At 47.0% G+C, this 19527-nt stretch overlaps 1 protein-coding gene and 1 long non-coding RNA gene across 3 annotated transcripts in view; one reads left to right on the top strand and one right to left on the bottom strand.

The window, feature by feature from the left end:
• Positions 1-406: 406 nt before the first annotated feature.
• On the bottom strand, positions 407-12864 carry LOC137362464 (uncharacterized). Its single transcript, XR_010972505.1, has 3 exons — positions 12705-12864; positions 7416-7539; positions 407-723 (listed from the first exon to the last, which is right to left on the bottom strand). It is a non-coding gene; the product is annotated as an uncharacterized lncRNA (long non-coding RNA).
• irak1bp1 (interleukin-1 receptor-associated kinase 1 binding protein 1) overlaps positions 12171-19527 on the top strand; it is a 20281-nt gene continuing 12924 nt past the window's right edge. The window contains exon 1 of one of the 2 annotated variants that reach the window (XM_068026844.1): positions 12171-12558. In XM_068026844.1, coding sequence (XP_067882945.1) covers positions 12277-12558 — 282 coding nt within the window. In that variant the 5' untranslated portion in view covers positions 12171-12276. The remainder of the gene's footprint in view (positions 12559-19527) is intronic. The other variant, XM_068026837.1, reaches the window with a different exon arrangement.

Genomic DNA, 19527 nt, shown 5'->3' with positions numbered 1-19527 from the left:
TAGGACCATGGGAATATTCTCCTCTTGGCCAGATTTTCTATGCTTCCCTTCACCTCTTCTATGGTGCTGTTTTTTGAGGATGTAGTTAGTAGAGTAGATAAAAGGGAACCAGTCGATATAATATACTTGAATTTCCAAAAGGCATTCGATAAGGTGCTTGTTACGACCAGCTGAGGAGGGAGTCTAGGGATCCCCTCTCAGCCTTTTCCTGGTTTGGCCGTAACAGGGTTTAACTTTTAAAACAGTGTTTTTTAGCTTCCCTTCAGTGAGTCCTTGCTCACTGCTCTCTCACTGTAATTGCAAAGAACTCAACCAGACAGGTTTTCTCAGATTTAAACCAGAAATATGTAAGTTTATTAACCTTAAAATTCTAATTCAGTTTAAACTACTAAAAATACATGATGCGACCATGCCAGCATGCATACATGATAAACACACACGCAAATAAAGACAGAAGAGGAGAAAGAATTAAAGGGGAACAGTTTGAAGTAATAGATGGAGTTCAGTTACTGGTTTGGGGTTGGATTTAAAGTCTTTGATTGAAGTTAAGTCCTGCAGTTCTCATTGGGGCCCAGTGCACACTTTCAAGTTTCGCTGGTCTTCTGTCTTGAGGCTTAAATTACTTCTGTGGGTCCCTGGAACTTTGCTTGAGAGAGAGACAAAGACAGAGAGAGGGAGTGCTCTCTTCTTGAAGTTCTATTGCAGTCTCTTCCAAAAATTGTTCTGTGAGCACAATTTAATAAACTCCAGGTTAGTCATGTGACTAGCTCTCTGTTTGAACCAGCCTCTCCTACGAGGTTTGTGGATTCCTCCAAGCTCACCAGATACTCAGTGGGGGAGGGGGGAGGCAGGGGTGGAATGCTGACTCTTACACAGTCAATGACTCTCAATGTCTTTTGATCATCATTACTGACAAAGACCATCTGGTTAATTGAATCCGGGGGTACTCCCACTGACTCTCCATGCCACTGTCTTTTAAAATGCAAATGTGCAGCCATGTTTTCAGCCACTGTTCTGTGGTCTTTTTAAACAAGTAATTTTAATGTCCAGTAAACGTTCAAATAATAATGTTCCATATGACAAAATTAATATCTCATTTTGTCAGGTGTGGTTTCTGACACATGCTACACAAAACGTTAATACACCAGACAATGGCTCATGGAATTGGAGACAATATATTAGCATGGATAAAGTTAACAGACAGAAAGCAAAGAGTAGGGATAAACAGGGGATTTTCAAGTTGGCAGGCTGTGACTAGTGGAGTGCCGCAAGGATCAGTGCTAGGATCTCAGCTATTTACAATGAACAGACAGGGAGTAATGTATCTAGGTTTGCTGATGATACAAAGCTAGGTGGGAATGCAAGCTGTGAGGACACAAAGGCTGCAAAGAGGTATAGAGGTTAAGCGAGTGGGTAACAAGGTGTCAGATGGCGTATCATGTGGCAGAAGGGTGAGGTTGTTCACTTTGGTCTAGAGTCATAGAGTCATTTATGGTACAGAAGGAGTCCATTCGGCCATAAGAATAGAAAAGCAGAATTTTTTTTAATGGCATGAAACTTGTAAAAGTTGATGTCCAGAAAGACTTGGGTGTACTCGTATCAGGAACACAAAAAGTAAGCGAGCAAGTACAGCAGCAATTAGGAAAGCAAATAGCATGTTGGTCTTTATTGCAAGAGGATTGGCGTACAAGAATAAAGAGGTTGTGCTACAATTGTACAAGGGACCACATCTGGAATACTGGGAATAATTTAATGCAGCCATTTAAGGCGGGAATGGTGGCATGGGGGGGAACGGAGAATTGCATCGGAACCGTCCACCTGGAAATCTGGCGTTGTGACATTGGTTCCAGATTTTGTCAATGGCAGGAAAGCACCAAGACAGCACTGCCGTCCTGACTTGACGGGAAGCTATTTTAAATTGCCGAGCAGTTGTTTTTAATGCATTTACATCTAATTATACTCAATTTAATGGTTGACCTTCAATTTTGTGGACAGTGGGTGGCACTCACATGCCTTTGGGCTCATGATCGTTAAAACCTGATGGCACAGAGGCGAGAGACTTCAGTGCCATGACAAGGAAGCAGGCTGAGCATTGCTGCATAGGGAAAGAGGGGGGTGAGCAGGCAGTTGTCTGACTGTGTTGCTCTGTGCTCTGCAAGGGGATCTGGGGTCTTGGGGGCTTTGCACAGAGGATCTAAGTCACAGGGGCTCTGCAAGGGGGTTCATTGTCTTGAATCTCTGCAAGGGGTTAGCATGGGTTTGGGAGGGCTGTATTGTCTTACCAAACTGCTCACTCATACTGCTGGATGAGAGGGTCAGCTATCAGCAAGGTTGGGCTCTGAGGGCCACAGGGACTCCACAGGGAGAATTTTCAAAAGCTCAGTTGCCAAGGCAGGGTCATTTCTGCATCGACAGGTTTGTGCAGGTCCACAGGTCACCTGGCATGGGTCTCATACACCCTGTATTTTTGGACCTCCCTGGTGTGATGTGGCACCTCTGACAGAGGGAGTTCCAACAGGCTGCTGTGCCTGTCTGTGAAGCTCCATGATGAGAGCAACAGCAGCCAGCCATGCCAAGAAGGGCCCACATACGCAATACAGTGTATTGCACTCGTATCAGCTACCTCCAAATGGCATTGTCAGCGAAGATTACACCTCTCCTGGGAGTCCGTAACTGACTTGTGTGCCCTGCTGCAGGACGAGTTGCGACCTTTGGGATTTGGGGGTCACCCTATGCCAGTGGCCCTGAGGTTCACAGTGGCACTAAACTTTTACACATTTGGATCTTTCCAGCGATCCACCAGGGACATGCGTGGGGTCTCCAAAGCAGCAGCCCACGGGTGTATCAAGGAGGGGACCAACACCCTATTCAAGGGGGCCAGGGACTGTGTGCACTACTGGACCGATCCTGACAGTCAGGCCGAGAGGGCCATCGGGTTTGGTGCCAACGCTGGATTCCCCTGGGTGCAAGGTGTGATAGATTGCCCCCATGTGGTCATCAAAGCTCCCACAGACCAGCCAGCGCATTCATCAATAGGAAGGGCTTCTATTGGTCAATAAGACTACCAAAAGCATTTCCTGCAAGTGTGTTCCCATTCCCAGCAAGCAGCCACAATGCCTACATACTTTGACAGTCCCAGGTGCCACAGCTTTTCCGGCCCCCCGCTCGTCTTCAGGGATGGATTCTCGGGGGCAAGGGATACCCACTGAAGACTTGGCTTCTGACGCCTGTGAGGAAACCTCGCAATGCAGTGGAGGAGAGGTATAACAATTGCCATGGCTGCACTCAAGCAACCATCAATCAGGCCACTGGGCTACTGAAGATGAGATTCCGTTGCCTCGATTGATCCGGTGGAGCCCTGCAGTATGCCCCAGTGAGGATCTCATGTATCGTGGTGGTCTGCTGGGAGGAGGAGGGAGAGGAGGGAGAGGGGGGAGAGGAGCAAGCAGCACTGGATGGTGTAGACCTTGCATCTGAAGCCAGACAGTTGAGTGACATGCCAAGGAAGCAAAACACAGCTTCATAATCACCTGCTTCCAACCACCCTGATGTCATAGAGTTATATAGCACAGAAACAGGCCCTTCGGCCCATCGTGTCTCTGCCAGCCATCAAGCACCTAACTATTATATTCCCATTTTCCAGCACTTGGCCCGTAGCCTTGTATGCTATGGCGTTTCAAGTGCTCATCTATATACTTCTTAAATGTTGTGAGGGTTCCTGCCTCTACCACCACTTCAGGCAGTGCGTTCCAGATTCCAAACACCCTCTGGGTGAAAACATTTTTCCTCAAATCCCCTCTAAATCTCCTGCCCCTTATCTTAAATCTATGCCTCTGAGTTATTGATCCCTCTGCTAAGGGAAAAGGTTTCTTCCTATCTATCCTATCATGCCCCTCATAATTTTGTATAGCTCAATCATATCTCCCCTCAGCCTTCTCTGCTCTAAGGAAAACAACCCTAGCTATTTCAGTCTCTCTTCATAGCTGAAATATTTCAGCCCATGCAACATCCTGGTGAATCTCCTCTGCACCCTTTCCAGTGCAATCACATCCTTCCTATAATGTGGTGACTAGAAGTGTACACAGTACTCCAGCTGTAGCCTAACTAGCGTTTTATGCAGCTCCATCATAACTTCCCTGCTCTTATATTCTATGCCTTAGCTGATAAAGGCAAGTATCCCATATGCCTTCCTAACCACCTTATCTACCTGTGCTGCTGCCTTCAGTGATCTGTGGACAAGTACACCAAGGTACCTCTGACTTTGTGTACTTCCTAGGGTCCTACCATCCATTGTATATTCCCTTGCCTGTTAGTCCTCCCAAAATGCATCACCTCACACTTCTCAGGATTAAATTCCATTTGCCACTGCTCAGCCCATCTATATCGTCCTGTAATCTAAGGCTTTCCTCCTCACTATTTATGACACCACCAATTTTCATCTCATCTGCGAACTTACTTACCATGCCTCCTATATTCACGTCTAAATCATTAATGTACACTACAAACAGCAAGGTCCCAGCACCAATCCCTGTGGTACACCACTGGTCACAGGCTTCCACTCACAAAAACAATCCTCAACCATCACCCCCTGCCTCCTGCCACTAAGCCAATTTTGGATCCACTTTGCCAAATTGCCCTGCTTCCCATGGGTTCTCAGCTTCTTAACCAATCTTCCATGCGGTACCTTATCAAAAGCCTTACTGAAGTCTATGTATACTACATCAACTGCTTTACCCTCATCTACACATCTAGTCACTGCCTCGAAAAATTCAATCAAGTTAGTTAGACACGATCTCCCCTGACAAAGCCATGCTGACTATCCCTGATTAATCCCTGCCTCTCCAAGTGGAGATTAATCCTGTCCCTCAGAATCTTTTCCAATATTTTCCCAACTACGGATGTTAGACTCACCAGCCTGTAATTACCTGGTTTATCCTTGCTATCCTTCTTGAGTAATGGAACAACATTTGCTGTCCTCCAATCCTCTGGTAACTCTCCTGTGGCCAGAGAGGATTTGAAAATTTGTGTCAGAGCCCTGCCAACTCCTCGCTTGCCTCACATAACAGCCTGGGATACATCTCATCTGGGCCTGGGGATTTATCCACTTTTAAGCCTGCTAAAACAGCTAATACTTCCTCCCTTTCAATGCTAATTTGTTCAAGTATATCACAATCCCCCTCCTTGATCTCTACACCTACATTGTCCTTCTCCATAGTGAACACAGATGAAAAGTAATCATTTAAAACTTCACCTATGTTCTCCGGTTCCACACACAGATTGCCACTTTGGTCTCTAATGGGCCCCACTCTTTCCCTGGTTATCCTCTTGCCTCAATATACATATAAAACGCCTTAGGATTTTCCTTTATCTTGCCCGCCTGTGTTTTTTCATGTCCCCTCTTCGCTCTCCTAATTACTTTTTTAGTACCCCCCTACACTTTCTATACTCTAATGCCTCCGCTGTTTTCAGTACTCCGAATCTGTCATTAGCCTCCTTTACTTTCCTGATCCAATCCTCTATATCCCTTGACATCCAGGGTTCCCTGGACTTGTTGGTCCTACCCTTCATCTTAATGGGTTCATGTTGGCTCTGAACTCTCACTATTTCCTCTTTGAATGACTCCCACTGGTCTGATGTAGACTTTCCTACAAGTAGTTGCTCCAGTCCACTTTGGCCAGTTCCTGTTTTATCATATTGAAATCAATTCAGTACCTTTATTTCCGGCCCGTCTTTGTCCTTTTCCATAACTACCTTAAATCTTGCAGAGTTATGGTCACTATCCCCGAAATGCTCCCCCACTGACACTTCTACCACTTGTCCAGCTTCGTTCCCTAGGATTAGGTCCAGTACTGCCTCTTCTCTTGTAGGACTTTCTATGTACTGGCTCAAAAAGCTCTGCGGTATGCATTTTAAGAATTCCGCCCCCTTTAAGCCTTTTACACGAAGACTATCCCAGTTGATATTAGGTAAGTTGAAATCCCCTATTACCCTATTATTTTTACACTTCTCTGAGATTTGCCTACATATCTGCTCCTCTATCTCTCCCTGACTATTTGGAAGCCTGCAGTACACTCCCAGCCAAGTGATTGCCCCCTTTTTGTTTTTAAGTTCTACCCATATGGCCTCATTTGAGATATCATCTTCTAAGATATCATCCCTCCTTACTGCAGTAATTGACTCCTTGATCAACAGTACAATGCCACCTCTTCTTTTATCCCCTCCCCTGTCACACCTGAAGATTCTATACCCTGGAATATTGAGCTGCCAGTCCTGCCCCTCCCTCAACCATGTCTCTGTGATAGTAACAATATCATAATCCCATGTGCTAATCAACGCCCTCAATTCATCTGTCTTACTAGTAAGACACCTTGCATTAAAATAGATGCAATCCAGCCTTGCATTTTTCACTTGTGCCTTAACAGGTCTATATTTGCTCTGCCTTCCAGACTGACTCAGTTTCTTTTCTATATTTGACTGAGCATCACCCCCTACTGTACCTCCACTCTGATTCCCATTCCCCTGCCAAATTAGTTTAAACTCCCCCCTCCCCCCACTCCACAACAGCACTAGCAAGCCTCCCAGCAAGAATGTTGGTCCCGTTCCGGTTCAGGTGCAACCCGTCCAACTTGTACAGGTCCCACCTTTGCCAGAAACAGACCCAGTGATCCAGGAAACTAAAGCCCTCCCTCCTGCACCATCTCTTCAGCCATTCATCTGCTCTAGCCTCCTATTCCTATACTCACTAGCACGTGGCACCAGGAGTAATCCAGAGATTACAACGTTTGAGGTCCTGCTTTTTAATCTGCTACCTTGCTCCCTAAATTTGTGTTTCAGGACCTCATCCCTCTTTTTACCTATGTTGTTGGTACCAATGTGTACCATGACCTCTGACTGTTCACCCTCCCCCTTCAGAATGTCCTGCAGCCGCTCCGTGACATCCTTGACCCTAGCACCAGGGAGGCAACGTACCATCTTGGAGTCATGTTTGTGGCCACAGAAACACCTATCTGTACACCTACGATTGAATCCCCTATCACTATAGTTCTTCCACTCCTTTTCCTCCCCTGCTGTGCAGCAGAGCCATCCGTGGTGCCACGAACTTGGCTGTTGCTGCTTTCCCCTGGGTGGCCATCCCCCCCAACAGTATCCAAAGCGGTATATCTGTTTAAGAGGGGATGGCCACAGGGGACCCCTGCACTACCTGCCTGTGCCTACTACTCCGCCTGGTGGTCACCCATCCCTTTTCTGCCTTTGCAGCTATGACCTGCAGTGTGACCATCTCGCTAAACGTGCTATCCATGACGTCCTCAGCATCGCAGATGCTCCACAGTGGATCCACCCGCAGCTCCAGCTCCGTAATGCGGGTAGCCAGTAGCTGCAGCTGTCCACACACAGAGAATCCAATAAAGACTCACCTTAATACATGCGGTCTGTCGCCTCTTTGTCATTTTGTTCCCTGACTTTCGAGCAGCTGCAATCCACGCTAGTGCCCATTGAACAACATATGTTAATGAGGCCTGTGGACACATTGGCGTTGCACTAAGGGGGAAAGGGGATGTCAGCAGCTCACAACTAAGGCATACAGGAAAAAGGCTCTCAGACAATGATGGTTAATGATGAGCACAAAAGAAATTTTAATTAATCAATATATGAAATATTTCCTACACTAAGTCCCCAAGTGTCTCTAGGTGGTTTTCTTAATACGTTTGCAAGTTCTCCTGCGTGGTGTGTTCCCAGCAACAGCAGCTGGGCTGGAGCCAGGCTGCTGATCAGACAGCCCCTAGACCCGTGATGACTTTGGCAGGCGTCCACTGGCTGCCTGAGGCCTGGAAGGCCCCGGCTACCTGAGGGTTTCCTACACTGGTGCAGAACTCTCCTTAGGCATCGCGGCTGCTGGAGCTGGGCTCACAGGTGGAGGGGCTGAGGAGCCGTTGTCGCTATTCAGAGCACCCTGAGAGGAGCCACCAGATGTCAAGATGAGCCTCTCCTCCTCCCTTTCAAGGCCCACTTGAACCTCCCTGCTCACCAGAGAAGGATGCGGAGTGAGAAAAGTTTCTGGGCTTCTGTTCCTTCTCTCGCCTTGCCACTGCTACGAACTCACGGCCAAGGCGGAGGTGTGCAGGTCTGCATGTATCTGCGGGATCTGGGTTGGCAACCTCTCGATGGAGGAAGTTATGCACTCACATACCTGAGACATGGCAGCACTCATGGCACAGATGGACTCCTCCATCGTTCACTTATGGCTGCGTATTGCCTCTAGCTTCTCCGCCAGGTGTTGCCTTACCTCTCTTTCTGCAACTCAAGCATGCCCTGTGCTGTCAACACCAGAGGCTCATCATCAGCCTGGGGCTCAGCATGGGCCTGGCCACCCACAGTCCTCCAAATGTCAGAGGCCTTGGCTGTCCCAGCCTCAGCCAGCGACTCGGATGCGTTTGAGGTGCTCTCATCAGCTTGTGACCCTAATTCTAAAGCCAAGCGGTTACCACCAAGGTGCAGGTATCTGCACTGGTGGAAGGTGCTGCATTCTCTGAGCGGTCCTCCTCCTGAGGTTGACGGCTATTGCCCTAGCTGCAGTCTCCTGTGCATGCCTACCTGCATGAGAGAACACAAACATGTGCGGGTTAGGCTGTGCAGATCCCATTATGCCAAGCATTTATGATGTGGGTCTCCAAAAGTGTTGATGGAATCCAATCCTCACTCTCTTACGCAGAAACTCCAGTCTCTCCATTTGAGATTGCACAGCCATCCTGGGTCCCTGCCAGTTCCAAGGCCTCTTCCTTGGCTGGGGTGAGAGGGTCCAGCTCTGGAACTCCTCTGCCAGTCCGGGCCATCTCCCTCCTGTTCTGGGCCCTCTTGTCCTGCAAGAGGAAGGATGGAGTTCTGATATATCTCATGCTGCCACACGCTGTCAGGGGAGTTAATGGGGCTGAGCTTTGAAAGAAGGTGGCCTGTGGCAGAGATGCAGCCTTGTATTTGTCAGGATGAGGTAATACCTTAGTCCCTTTGCCATTGCCATGGGAGTGCCACCCTCTCCATGTCGCGCACCCTCCCACATAGTCACATGCAATCCCAAAAAAGGAAAATGGTGTAGAGCACTCACCTTGACCGAAAGCAGGAGGTCATTGATTCTCTTTCGGCACTGTACCCTTTTCTGGTGGGTGACCCCACTGTTGCTAACCTCCTCTGCGATCTCCACGCAGGCTTGCTTGGTCAGGCAGGAGGACCTCTTCTCGCCATCGTTGGGGAACAGAACCTCCCACCTTTCCTTTCTAGCCTGGTGGAGAATCTGCAGGGAGGCATCACTTAACCATGGGGCTATGCTGTGTCTTGCCTCGGCCATCCTGTGCTGTCCTCCTGCAGTGGGGGGTGGTGGGGGGGGGCTTGGGGGGTTGAGGAATCAGTCCAGCAATGTTTTCAGCTGCACAAATCTAACAATGACTAAGACAGGTTTGAATGCAGGGCTGGCAGTCTTTTAAATATGGTGCCAGCACCTGCTCTGAAGTCCTCTCATGCAGTATTCGGCAACTCACATCCCGCCACCATGTGATGGGGGGTGGGGGGTGCAGGGGGGGAGTGGGGGCTGCATCTCCACTATGCAGCATGCCGTGTGATCGCAGTGTGGCATCCGCCCACTTGACAGACAGGAACTGCACCCATTTCTGGCCCACCTCAGACTGGAGGTGAGCTCATTAAATTCAGCCCAGCATGTGCAATTTTGGTCTCCATATTTAAGAAAGGATATACTTGCATTGGAGGCAGTACAGCAAAGGTTCACTAGATTGGTCCCTGGGATGAAAGCATTGTCCTACAATGAGAGGCTGAGTAAATTGGGTCTATATTCTCTGGAGTTTAGAAGAATGAGAGGTGATCTCATTGAAACGTACAAGATTCTGAAGAGGCTTGACAGGGTAAACACTGAGAGGTTGTTTCCCCTGGCTGGGGAATCTAGAGCAAGGGGGCACAGTTTCAGAACATGGGGCCAATCATTTAGGACTGAGATGAGGAGAAATTTCTTCACTCAAAGGGCTGTGAATCTTTGGAATTCTCTACCCCAGAGGGTTGTGGATGCACCGTCATTGAATATATTTAAGGCTGAGATAGACAGATGTTTGGTTTCTCGGAGTCAATCGATATGGGGAGCAAGCGGGAAAGTAGAGTTGTAGCCCAAGATCAATCATGTTCATATTGAATGGTGGAGCAGGTTCGACAGGCTGTGTGATCTACTGCTGTTCCTAGTTATGTTCTTAACTATTTACACCTCTGGACTTATATTTTGTTTCTTTATTTGTCCCATTACTACCCTCCTTTTGCCTTGTGCCATCATCCCTTTTATCATTCCATCACTCCAGCCCTCCACCCAGGGATAGGCAGCAACATGTTGTACCATGGACATTTGACAAAATTATTGACTCAGCCACGGACATGGAGGCAATTAATTTGTGTACAAAGTGCATAGCCAACTTAATGCCATTAAAACACAGTGCGATTTAAAACTCATTTCACCCTATTGAGTGAGTACCTGGCATTTTTATTTTATTTCGAGATACAGCACTGAAACAGGCCCTTCAGCCCACTGAGCCTGTGCCAACCAACAACCACCCATTTACACATCCTACATTAATCCCATATTCCCTACCACATCCCCATAAAATTGCAAAGAGATATTGACAGACTAGGTGAGTGGGCAAAACTGTGGCAGATGGATTTCAATGCAGGCAAGTGTGAGGTTATCCATTTTGGATCAAAAAGGGATAGAGCAGGGTACTTTCTAAATGGGAAGAGGTTAAGTACAGTGGCTGTCCAAAGAGACTTGGGCGTTCAGGTGCATAGATCTTTAAAATGCCACGGGCAAGTACAGAAAATAATCAAAAAGGCTAATGGAATGCCAGCCTTTATATCTAGAGGATTGGAGTATAAAGACACAGAGGTTATGCTGCGGCTGTACAAAGCCCTGGTTAGACCCCACTTGGAGTACTGTGAGCAGTTCTGGGCTCCACACCTTAGGAAGGATATATTGGTCTTGGAGGGAGTGCAACGTAGGTTTACAAGAATGATACCTGGACTACAGGGGTTAAGTTACAAGGAGAGATTACACAAATTAAGCTTGTTTTTGCTAGAATTTAGAAGGTGAAGGTGATCTGATTGAAGTCTTCAAGATATTAACAGGAAAAGAAAGGCTAGATAAAGATAAACTATTTCCACTGGTTGGAGATTCTAAAACTAGGGGACATAGTCTAAAAATTAGGAGCAGACCGTTCAGGAGAGATGTTAGGAAGCATTTCTTCATGCAAAGGGTGGTAGAGGTTTGGAACTCTCTCCCACAAACAGCAATTGAAGCTAGAACAGTTGTTAATTTTAAATCTGAGATAGATTTTTGTTAAGCAAAGATATTAAGGGATATGGGCCAAAGGCAGGTATATGGAGTTAGGCCACAGATCAGCCATGATCTCATTGAATGGCGGGACAGGCTCGAGGGGCTGAAGGGCCTACGCCTGTTCCTATCTTCCTTCCTATGTTCCTATGTAAGTAGTCAATGCCTGCCCGCACATTTGATGTAGTGACGTGGAGAATCTGTATAGATGTCCATCGGTCAGGTGTGATCTTGATTTCTTTCTCTCCCCTCTCGCTCACTCTATCAATCCCTATCCCCTCTCTGTGTCCATCTCTCTCTCCCCCCCGTGTCTGTCCATCCATCCATCTCCTCTCTCTCTCTCTCTCTCTCTCTATCTATCCCCCCTCTTTCTCTGCCCCTCTATTTCTCTCTCTCTGACAATGGGAGAGAGCGGGAACTCTCCCCAGTGCTGCTTTGTGATTGGTCAATTATTTTTAAAAATCACAGCCGTCAGTAACACAGCTGACAGCTGGTGTTCAGAGCGGGAACAGCAACTTCCGAGCTCAAGAAAAGTTCATGGTTTTCCGGCAGGCTGTTTATACAAAAAGTCAGAGCCCGCTGAGAATTTTTTTGAAAGTCGGACTTGTCTGGAAAGAAGTCAATGGGAAATTTCTCATTCGTGAAATTAACAGTCACGGACACCAAAATCTTTTACCACGGACACGTTGCCGACCTCTGCCCCTTGTTTTTGTTCCCTCCTTTTCCCTGCCTCTGTGTTTGTTTTAAAAACTCTTGCATCTCAGTTATTCCATTGTCAGCGTGCAACGCGCCCGTGCGCATGCGCGCCCGCCTCCTCTCCCCCGCCGCTGTCGTTGCCATAGCAGCGGAGGGAGGGAGGGAGAGCGGTTACCCACCGCTGCCATTTTGCGCGCCGGTTGGTAACCATGGCGATCACTCCGGCTCAGGTCTTCGCAGCGTTGTTGTCCGATCCGGATCAGGAGAACAACAGACGGTGCAGGCCCGAGCGTCGCCGCTCCAAGTCGCCGGCGGCCGGCGGGGAGCGGGAGGTACAGGTCAGCGCCTCGGCCGAGGTGTCGGCGCCGCCCAATCGGGCGCGGCTCTACGTGATGGTGGCCAGCAAGAAGGAGACGGCGGCGGCGGCCAAGGGCAGCGTCAACCGGCGGCTCGACTACATCGTACAGAGCGTCCGCGGCCACGGCGTGCGGGTAAGTGGGGCTGGAGCGGATTTGCCAGCGCCTCTCAGTACCGGCGCTTGCTGCTGTTGGCGAGGGGATGGCCAGCGGCGGGGCCGCCTGGTTACCGCCCTCTCTCACCGAGCCGCAGAACTTGACATTCACTCTTCGCTACTCACATTCACTGGGCTGGGTTCCACTTTACCCAGGCTGGGGCTCCAGTACAGAGAGAGACCCTGCACTGTCGCTGCTTGTATGGACCATCTCCTGGCACTATTTCAAAACAGACCCGGGGAGTTCTCCCCCAGCGTCACGGTCAATATTTATCGCGCAACCAACATCGCTGGAAAAAAAACCGATTATTTGATCATTATCACTTTTGTTGTGTGCAAATTGCTGCATTTCCTACATTGCAACAGTAACTACCATTTCAATTAAGTACTTAATTAGCTGTGTTTTTTTCTTTTCCCCCATTACTAATCCTCATGTCTAGAAAAAGAACTTGGATTCCCATTCCAGATTGTATACTGCAATTGGGTTAAATTAGCACCCTGAGAATGAGGCACATCATTATTGGTCAAATTGATACCAATGTATAAAGTGACCGACGATTTGTGGCCTCGTGATTGTGATTGGAAGACTGGTGCAGACTAAATGGGCTGAATGGCCTCCTGTGCTGTACTTTTCTATGATTCTTCATTGATACAGGTTGACTGTGGTGTTAATGGTCACCGAGTTAAAAATAACAAAATAATGAGCTATTGACAATGTAGCCAATCTGCATCAAAGATGCAATTACTGTCATTTTTGGTAATCATAAATGTCACTCCTGATATCTCCCCGATATTCAGTAACTGCAGTATTAATGTTACACTGGGTATATATTTCATAGAACAGAATCATAGAATCATTACAGCGCAGAAGGAGGCCATTCAGCCCCTCATGTCTGCACTGGCTCGCTGAAAGAGCAGTTCCCTCAGTTCCATTCCCTTGCCTTCTCCCTGTAATTCTGCACATTCTTCCTTTTCATATAACTGTCTAATTCACTTTTAAATGCTTCAAATGAACCTGCCTCCACCACTTTCTCAGGCAGCGCATTCCAGACCTTAACCACTCACTGCGTGAAAACGTTTTTCCTCATGTCACCATTGCTTCTCTTACCAAATACTTTAAATCTGTGCCCTCTCGTTCTCAATCCTTTCGCAAGTGGGAACAGTTTCTCTGCATCTACTCTGTCCAGACCCCTCATGATTTTGAATACCTCTCTCAAATCACCTCTGTGCCTTTTTTCCAAGGAAAGCAGTTCTGACTTCCCCCAAACTATCTTCAAAACTGAAGTTCCTCATCCCTGGAACTATTCTCGTGAATATTTTCTATACTTTCTGCAATGCCCTCATGTCTATCTCAAGTGTGACGCCCAGAACTGGACGCAGTACTCCAGCTGAGGCTAAACTTGTGTCTTATACAAGTTCACCATAGCTTCTTTGCTCTTGTAGTCTATGCCCCTTCAATGACTTATGCACATATACACCCAGGTCTCTCTGCTCTTGCATTCCCTTTAGAATTGTACCCTTTATTCTATATTGTCTCTCCATGTTCTTCCTACCAAAATGAATCACTTCATATTTCTCTGCATTGAATTTCATCTGCCACCTGTCTGCCCATTCCACCAATTTGTCTGTCCATTTGAAGTTCTACACTATCTTCCTCACAGTTCACGCACAGTGTTTCCAAGTTTTGTATCATCTGCAAACTTTGAAATTGTGCCCTGTACACCAAGGTCTATCAGGAAAAACAAGGTTCCCAACACTGATCCTTGGGGAACTGCACTACAAACCTTCCTTCAGCCCGAGAAACATCCATTAACCACTACTCTTTGTTTCCTGTCATTCAGCTAATTTTGTATCCATGTTGCTGCCGTCCCTTTTATTCCATGAGCTGTAAGTTTGCTCACAAGTCTGTTGTGTGGCACTGTATCAAATGCCTTTTGAGTCAATGTTCACCACATCAACAGCATTGACTACATCAACAGCATTGCCCTCATCAACCCTCTCTGTTACCTCCTCAAAAAAACTCCAGCAAGTTAGTTAAACATGATTTTTCCTTAAGAAATCCATGCTGACGTTCCTTAATTAACTTGCATTTGTCCATATGACTGTTGAAAAAATAATTCGGGACAAAATCGAGACATTTTCCCACCACTGAAGTTAAACTGACTGGCCTGTAGTTGCTGGGCTTATCTTTATACCCTTTTTTGAACAAGGGTGTAACATTTGCAATTCTCCAGTCCTCCGGCACCACCCCTGAGTTGAAGGAAGACTGAAAAATTATGGCCAGTGCCTCTGCGATTTCCACTCTCATTTCCCTTAGTATCCTTGGATGCATCTCAGCCGGTCCTGGTGCTTTATCCACTTAAAGTACGGACAGCCTATCTAATACTTCCTCTTTATCAATTTTAAACCCCTCTCATTTTAAAGGCCTGCTTGGATCTGCAAAAAAAAAAAAACCTGACCCGAGCCTGACAGAACCACATCCGACCCGGCCTGAGTCCTTCCATTTTTTTCCCGTGCCCCACTCAACCTGACCTGACCATCTGTTTTTCACTTTGTTGCTGATCTGCACAAACTTAAAACAACTGTTTAGAAAAAACTTTCTAGTCAAAATATTACATTAACAGTGGAGCCACTTACCTGTGATAGAGCGTGTCCGGCCCTGGCAGACCCGGAATTGCAACCCAACCCGAACCCGACACATGTCGTCTGGATCCCATCGGGTTCGGGTCGGGTAGCAGGCCTTTATCTGACTTGCCTCCTTTTTCAACATTGCCTGGGTTGCATCTTCTTCCTTGGCAAAGACAGATGCAAAGTATTCATTTAATGTATCAGCTATGCCCTCTGCCTCCATGTGTAAATCCCCTTTCTGACCCTAATCAGCCCCATTCCTCCTTTTACCACCTTTTTACTATTTATCTGCCGGTAGAAAACTTTGGAATTTCCTTTAATGCTAGCTGCCAGTCTCTTTTCATGCTCTCTCTTTGCTTCTCTTATTTGCTTATTCACTTCCCCTCTGGACCTTTTATATTCAGCCTGGTTCTCAATAATATTTTATACCTGACATCTGTGATAAGCACACTTTTTCTTCTTTATCTTAATCTCTACTTCTTTTGTCATCCAGGGAGCTCTGGATTTGTTTGCCCTACTTTTCCCCTTCGAGGGAACATACTTTGACTGTGCCCGAACTACCTCTTCTTTGAAGGTAGCCCATCAACCAGTTTTCCTGCCAGCTTTTGACTCCAATTTATTTGCCCCAGCTCTATTCTTACCCCATTAAAGTTGATCTTCCCCTAGTTAATTATTCTTACCCTGGATTACTCTTTGTCCTTTTCCATAGTCAGCCTAAACCTTATGATACAATGATCACTATCCCCTAAATGCTGTCCTACTGATACTTGATCCACTTGTCCCATCTCATTCCCAAGAACCAGGTCTAGCAATGCCTCCTTTCTCATTGGACTAGCAACATACTGTTGTAGAAAATTTTCCTGAGCACACTCTAGGAACTTTTGCCCCTCCCTGTCCTTTACACTACCATTATCCCAGTCTATGTTTGGATAATTAAAGTCCCCCATTATAACTAGCCTATCATTTTTGCACCTCTGTAACTCCCTTGCAAATTTGTACCTCCACGTCCTTCCGACTAGCTGGCGGTTTATACATAACACCAAGCAAGGTAACCGCACCTTTTTTGTTCCTTAGCTCTAGCCAAATTGATTCTGTCCTCAACCCCTCTGGGACATCCTTTTTCTCCAGCACTGGTCCCTAATCGGCCCCATTCCTCCTTTTACGACCCTTTTACTATTTATCTGCCTGTAGAAAACTTTGGGATTTCACTGCCACCCATCCCCCTTTTTTCCCTTTCCTATCTTTCCTCAACACCTTATATCCAGGAATATTTAACACCCAGTCCTGCCCTTCATTGAGCCAGGTCTCTGGTATAGCCACAACATCATATTTCCATTTGGCAATCTGCGCCTGTACCTCACCAGTCTTAGTAACCACACTCTATTCATTCACATACATGCACATTAACCCTGATTCAGACTTTATTACTTTCTCCCTTACTCTGACCCCCCCACCTAATAATTTACTATTTCCTACTCTCGTGCTATCTATCTTCCCTAGTATTCTGTGCACCTTGGTATTCCTCTCTGATACCACACCCCTGACAAGTTACCAGTTTTGCTTCCCTCCAATCTGAGCTCCCTCTCAGGCTCCCATCCCCCTCACAATTTAGTTTAAACCCTCCCCAACAGCACTTGCAAATCTCCCTGCGAGGATATTCGTCCCAGTCCTGCTGAGATGCAACCTGTCCATCTTGTACAGGTCCCGCCTGCCCCAGAACCGGTCCCAGTGTCTCAGAAATCTGATGCCCTCCCACCTGCTCCATTTCGGCAGCCATGTGTTCAATCGCTCAATTGTCCGATTCCTTTGGCAATCACTTGGGAAACCTAATCCAATGTCTGGTGTTACTTGCATTTGAAGAAATTGGTTGCATCAGGCAGACAAATCAATGTAATATGGTTACATCCTTAATTTTTTGTTGAGCTTTTTTCAAGTGATCCCAACGTAATAATCTTTTCCCCACCCAAGTGTTTGTGAAAGCAATTGCCTAGTCTGAGTAGGTATTTAGAGTGTGATCCTCAAAATCATGCAGTATATTATTTGCTTGTATAGGGCAGTGTGGACTGTACCATACATGTGGACACTTTGCAAAATGTAAATTTGTAAATAACAATCACAAAAAAGCACTAAACTTCTGTAGGCAACATGCCGAAAATTGTGGCTTCTAACAGTTCAACAGTAAGATCAGCAAGTACTTGGTGTTACCACGACTGTCATAATGGGGGAGGTGGTGGTGTACTTGTATTGTCACTGGACTAGTAATGGCAAAACAAAAACAAGAAATGCTGGATTCACTCAGCAGGTCTGGCAGCATCTGTGGAAAGAGAAGCAGAGTTAACGTTTCGGGTCAGTGACCCTTCTTCGAAGAAGGGTCACTGACCCGAAACGTTAACTCTGCTTCTCTTTCCACAGATGCTGCCAGACCTGCTGAGTGAATCCAGCATTTCTTGTTTTTGTTTCAGATTTCCAGCATCCGCAGTATTTTGCTTTTATTTTAGTAATGGCAAAACCCAGGGTATTGCTCTGGGGATATGGGTTTGAATCCCACCACAGCAGAAGGTGGAATTCAATTAATAAATCTGGAATTAAAAGTTTGTCTAATGATTGCCATGAAACCATTGTCGATTGACGTAAACCCGGTTCACTGCTGTCTTTACCTGGTCTGGCTGACATGTGACTCCAGACCAACAGCAATGTGGTTGACTCTTAAATGCCCTCTGAAATGGCCTAGCAACCTCTACAAAGTCAATAAGGAATGAAACTGGAGGGGCCACCCGGCAGCGACCTAGGCACTAGAAACGACAATGTCGACCCTGCAAAGTCCTCCTTACTAACATCTGGGGGCCTCTGCCATAGTTGACATAGTCAAACTCATGGAATCGTACCTTACAGACAACGTCCCAGTCACTGCCATCACCATCCCTGTAGAGGTGGTGGCAAAGTGGTATATATGGGCAAGGAAACCTGCTGCTGATTACCACCTACCCACCCACCCACCCCCCCGACTTCAGCTGATGAACCATGTTGAACACTACTTGGAGGAAGCACAGAGGGTGGCAAGGGTGCAGAATGTAGGGGGCTTCAATGTCCACCGTTACTGGCTGACTGCTAAAGAACATAGTTGCTAGACTGGGTCTGCAGCAGGTAGTGACGGAACCAACAAGAAGGAAAAACATACGTGACCTCGTCCTCACCAATCTGCCTATCGTAGACATGACATGACAGTATTGGTAGGAATGACCACCGCATGAGACGAGGAGCAGCACCAGGCATACCTCAAAATAAGGTGTCAACCTGGTGAAGCTACAACGCAGGACTACTTGCATGCCATACAGCAGAAGCAGCATGTGATAGACAGAGCTAAGCGATCCCATAAGCAACATGTGATAGACAGAGCTAAGCGATCCCGTAACCAATGGATCAGATCTAAGCTCTGTAGTCCTGCCTCTTCCAGTCGTGGATGGTGGTGGACAATTAAACAACTAACTGGAAGAGGTGGCTCCACAAATATCCCCATCCTCAATGATGGGGGAGCCCAGCACATTAGTGCAAAAGATACGGCTGAAGCATTTGCAACAACCTTCAGCCAGAAGTGCCGAGTTGATGATCCATCTCGGCCTCCTCCTGAAGTCTCCAGCATCACAGATGCCAGTCTTCAGCCAAATCGATTCACTCCATGTGATATCAACAAACGACTGAAGGCACTGGATACTGCAAAGGCTATGGGCCCTGACAACATTCCGGCAATAGTACTAAAGACCTGTGCTCCAGAACTTGCCATGCCCCTAGCCAAGCTGTTCCAGTACAGCTACAATACTGGCATTTACTCGGCAATGTGGAATATTGGCCAGGTATGTCATGTGGGCAAAAAGCAGGACAAATCCAACCTGGCCAATTACTGCCCCATCAGATTGCTTGCCATCATCAGTTAAATGATGCAAGGTGTAGTCGACAGTGCTATCAAGCGGCACTTTCTTAGTAATAACCTGCTCACTGACGCTCAGTTTGGGTTCCGTCAGGGCCACTCTGCTCCTGACTTCATTACAGCTTTGGTTCAAACATGGACAAAAGAGCTGAACTCAAGAAGTAAGGTGAGAATGTCTGCCTTTGACATCAAGGCAGCATTTAACAGAGTATGGCATAAAGGAGCCCTAGCAAAACTGGAGTCAGTGGGAATCGGGGGGGGGGGTGCAGAAACTCTCCACTGATTAGAGTCATGCCTAGCGCAAAAGAAGATGGTTGTCGTTGTTGGAGGTCAATCATCTCAGTCCCAGGACATCACTGCAGGAGTTCCACAGGGTAGCGTTCTAGGCCCAACCAT

Source organism: Heterodontus francisci, chromosome 3, assembly GCF_036365525.1.
Source record: "Heterodontus francisci isolate sHetFra1 chromosome 3, sHetFra1.hap1, whole genome shotgun sequence".
Classification (NCBI taxonomy): Eukaryota; Metazoa; Chordata; class Chondrichthyes; order Heterodontiformes; family Heterodontidae; genus Heterodontus; species Heterodontus francisci.
This window is presented reverse-complemented; position numbering and strand designations above follow the sequence as displayed.